Below are 4,125 nucleotides of genomic sequence, written 5' to 3'. Positions count from 1 at the left end.
TCGTTTTGTAGAATTCCTTTGAAAGAAAATAAAGTAAAACAGTTTTGACATAAAACCATGCTGTTCATGTCATAACGCTGGACAATGCCACGTCTTGTCTGTTTGACTGATCCTGATGAGAGTCATCAACTGCGTACTAGAGTTTGTGTATATGTGTGAGCTTCTGAACAATGTCGTATAGCAGGTCGACGGTTTGTGATAGCGTGTGGAAATCTTTCAGGTAACATGTAAGTTGTTATGACCACGAAGGATCACGCTCCAGACACTACTCCCCCGAGGCTCTAGCCGTGTCACTTTTGTAGGTCGTGCTTTTTTATAACCCTGCGAGCGCTGTTATAAATATTCACAATACTGCAACCACTGTGTGTTAAAACTGTTTTCGGTTAAAATGGAAGGATGCATGATAGCGCGACTTTGTCTTGTGACCTTGATTGTCACTATACACTGTGGTCCTGTTAGTTCGAACAGTTATTTATTTGGGCGGGAATTGTTCGGGACGAAGACCCCTTACCTGTGGTCGAGACAGAGCTCGGACGTAACTGACCTTACGTCCGTGCAATATAATGGACAGCAATGTCGGGCTGTGTACGTGGACGGACTGTACCGACATGGTGCGCGCTATCCGAGCCTCAAATGGGTCAACCGGATGAACGAACTGCACACACTGTTAAGTGGCGGGAACGGCATTGACCAGTCCGTGGGGGACTGGGGGAACGCCTTCAAAGCCGACAAGGCGGCCCAGCTGTCAGCTCTCGGCCAGCAGGAAATGGTGGTTCTCGGGGAGAGGCTCGGGTCTCGATTCCAAAGTCTCCTCAGTAGCGAAAAGGACAGAATGCACTTCTACTCATCGGCGAAAGACAGAGCCAAAGACAGTGCAACCTATTTTCAGAAAGGGTTAGGAAATACAATCGGCACCAACCTCTCCATACCGACCACTATTGACAACCTCATGCTCCGTTTCTACGAATCCTGTAAATTGTACAACAAAATCATGGATAACGAAAAGACATTCGAGGAATACGATAAATTTCTGACCGGACCCGAAATGACCAACGTGGTGACCAACGTCAACAACGCTGTGCTAAGCGGTCACTTCAACTTGACTGTCGGTGAGGGTTTTTTCATGGCCAATATTTTTACTTTTGTTGTAGCGCTTAAATGTTTACAAACCAATAGCACATTTTTGATATAAAACCTTTGCTTTTGTACTTTAGATCAGGTGAGGATAATACAACAGATATGTGCGTGCGAGCTCGCCTTCTTCAACACATCGGACTGGTGTAGCTACCTCAGCCTGTCTGGATTGGAGCTTATGGATTACGGTGGGGACATAAAGGTATTTTGCATCCTTTACAATCCTAAAATCATATGCTTAAAACTTTCAGGTGGTGACCGTCGAAATTTCTTTTGTGGTGAGTATCGCATAAGGAGCTAATTGGCGAATTAAAGATAAGGAAACGAGAGTCGCTTCCCCTTATCAAATTACTATAGAATAGCCAATATCTGGTCATAGTCGTGACGAGCAGGAAATATTGAACATTCTGGACAGATGGCAAAAGCGGAATTAAGAACAAGAAAATAGGAGGAGAAGGGACTAGAAAATCAGTCTACGAAAATTAAAAAGCAAAAGATTACTGAAGAACCCCCGTCCCATTGCACTGGTTTTCCTATATACCAACACTTCCCCTTAACTTCCGGTTGGACATAACTGTAGCACAGTTGGGCAAAGATATTTCCGATGACCAAGTAGTTCACTCGATTAGAGTAATAGTAAACCAATCAAGTCTAGGGTTCGAACCCCGATCTAGCCCCGCTTAACTGTTACACTCAGAACTCTGTTGTTGATTGTATTTTGTGTATTTATTCTTTATCTTTTCTCATACAAGTCCTGCACGGTATGGGTTTCTTACCAGAAACAATTAGTCAAAGCTATAGTCATGTGGGAAGAACAGCCTCCAATACTAAGTTACAGTTTTGGGAAGTGATACAGGAATGTGTGGTATTTTTGGAGAGAGAAAAACACACACACACAAGGAAAATGAAACATGAAGTTTTTGTGAGTGTCCACATGTGATAGCTTTGAGCTTGTCTCATTTCAGACAAGGATGTTTCTTGATGCAATAGATTCGTTATATAGTCTGCCACTCTTCATTTGAAGACTTAGGGTAGGTAAGCTGTAAAATCGACTGCAGCTGTTATTAGAAGTTTTTATATAACATACAGGTAATAAACATATAACAATAGGTAACATAAAAGAGGTCGATAAGGAAAGCTGGTATCATAAGGAGGGATTTATAACATACAGGTAATAAACATACAACAATAGGTAACATAAAGCAGGTCGGTAAGGAAAGCTGGTATCATAAGGAGGGATTTATAACATACGGGTAAAAACATATAACAATAGGTAACATAAAACAGGTCGGTAATGAAAGCTGGTATCATAAGGAGGGATTTATAACATACGGGTAATAAACATATAACAATAGGTAACATAAAAGAGGTCGGTAAGGAAAGCTGGTATCATAAGGAGGGATTTATAACATACGGGTAATATAAGGTAATGTTTAGCTTGTATATAGTTAATATAAGGTAAAATAGGTGTCGGAGGAGTACACGTCTAACGTAAACGTGAATATCATGTACTGTACACACAAAATAGCGTTATATTTTAGACATAAACTGACATCGCCAATGTATGCTGGAATTTCTGTCCCAACAGAGTAACATAGAAGGCGGCTACCGACACGATATCACAGCCCAGATGTCGTGTCCACTCCTCAAACACGTACTTCAACAGATGGACAAAGTGGTGACTGCCCAGTCCGACAGGTAAAGAAAACCGCCACAGCAGTTAATAGTTTGTGGAAAAAAGTTATTTCACATCTGCACAAATATTTAAGAAGAAAAGTGGATTGATACCGTGGTACAGAAACTATTTGTATTTCTATAATGTCAGAAACGACACCAACATTTGTATTTCTATAGTGTCAGAAACGACACCAACATTTGTATTTCTATAGTGTCTGAAACGACACCAACATTTGTATTTCTATAATGTCAGAAACAACACCAACATATCACATATGAATTTTGAATATTTATTATGTATGTTTGTAACCTATATGCTGTATTGCATTTGGATATACATGTAATAAAACTTGAAAATTGCCCTTGTAGACCTGTAGCCTCGTTCCGGTTCGGTCACTCGGAGACTGTGTCCCCCGTGTTTACCGCCCTTGGACTGTTTAACGAGTCGACAACGTTCCTTGCCACAGACTTTAAAGCCAACGCCAACCGCCAGTACCGAACAAGTGTTATACTGCCGTTCTCCGCTAACCTGGTCACCACCATGTACAAGTGTGGCACGGAGTACATGGTCAAGATGATGGTCAACGAGGAAGAGGTGGACATCCCGGCGTGCGGTGCTACCATATGTCCCTACACCATGGTAAAGGAACACTATGGACAGTTTGAGAACTGTGAATTTGAAAACATCTGTGAAAATGAGGGAACCAATACTGGAACAATATCTAGGATTTCAGGATCTGTAATGATCGCCATTGTTCTCCTATTGTTTCTTCATTAGTGGTCCCCATTGTTGTATATTACTTTCTATAGCGGTCCTCGTTGTTCTCTTATAAAGCTTTCTGTAATGGTCTCCATGGTTTCTCCTTGCTTTGTCTGTAGAGGTCCCCATTGTTTTATGTTACTTTCTATAGCGGTCTCCGTTGTTCTCTCATAAGCTTTCTATATTGGTCCCCATGGTTTATCCTTGCTCTGTCTGTGATGGTCCCCATTGATCTTACTTTGTATCTCTGTATTACTCCCCATTGTCCTATTATGCTCCTTCTGCAGTGATCCCCATTATACTTTATACTGCTCTTTCTGTAGTGATCTCCATTATATTTTATACTGCTCCTTCTGTAGTGATCTCCATTATATTTTATACTGCTCCTTCTGCAGTGATCCCCATTATATTTTATACTGCTCCTTCTGTAGTGATCCCCATTATATTTTATACTGCTCCTTATGTATTTGTCCCCATTATATTTTATACTGCTCCTTCTATAGTGATTCCCATTATATTTTATACTGCTCCTTCTATAGTGATCCCCATTATAT

The 4,125-nt window shown here is 41.0% G+C and overlaps 1 protein-coding gene across 1 annotated transcript; it reads left to right on the top strand.

Moving 5' to 3' along the window:
• Nucleotides 1-364: 364 nt before the first annotated feature.
• LOC110441363 (multiple inositol polyphosphate phosphatase 1-like) lies at nucleotides 365-3,660 on the top strand. The gene is made up of 4 exons (XM_021484479.1): nucleotides 365-1,109; nucleotides 1,215-1,336; nucleotides 2,723-2,832; nucleotides 3,181-3,660. The coding sequence occupies exons 1-4, from the start codon at nucleotides 389-391 to the stop codon at nucleotides 3,587-3,589; spliced, it is 1,362 nt and encodes a 453-aa protein (XP_021340154.1). The 5' UTR covers nucleotides 365-388; the 3' UTR covers nucleotides 3,590-3,660.
• Nucleotides 3,661-4,125: the final 465 nt, after the last annotated feature.

The sequence above is a fragment of the Mizuhopecten yessoensis genome, unplaced genomic scaffold (assembly GCF_002113885.1).
Source record: "Mizuhopecten yessoensis strain PY_sf001 unplaced genomic scaffold, ASM211388v2 scaffold715903, whole genome shotgun sequence".
Taxonomy (NCBI): domain Eukaryota; kingdom Metazoa; phylum Mollusca; class Bivalvia; order Pectinida; family Pectinidae; genus Mizuhopecten; species Mizuhopecten yessoensis.
This window is presented reverse-complemented; position numbering and strand designations above follow the sequence as displayed.

What these genes read in the sequence shown, in the direction of transcription:
- LOC110441363 (XM_021484479.1), top strand. Translation starts at nt 389, where the DNA reads ATGGAAGGATGCATGATAGCGCGACTTTGTCTTGTGACCTTGATTGTC. An exon ending in TCACTTCAACTTGACTGTCG is followed by an intron (nt 1,110 to 1,214) that starts GTGAGGGTTTTT and finishes TTTGTACTTTAG; the next exon opens with ATCAGGTGAGGATAATACAA. An exon ending in ATTACGGTGGGGACATAAAG is followed by an intron (nt 1,337 to 2,722) that starts GTATTTTGCATC and finishes CTGTCCCAACAG; the next exon opens with AGTAACATAGAAGGCGGCTA.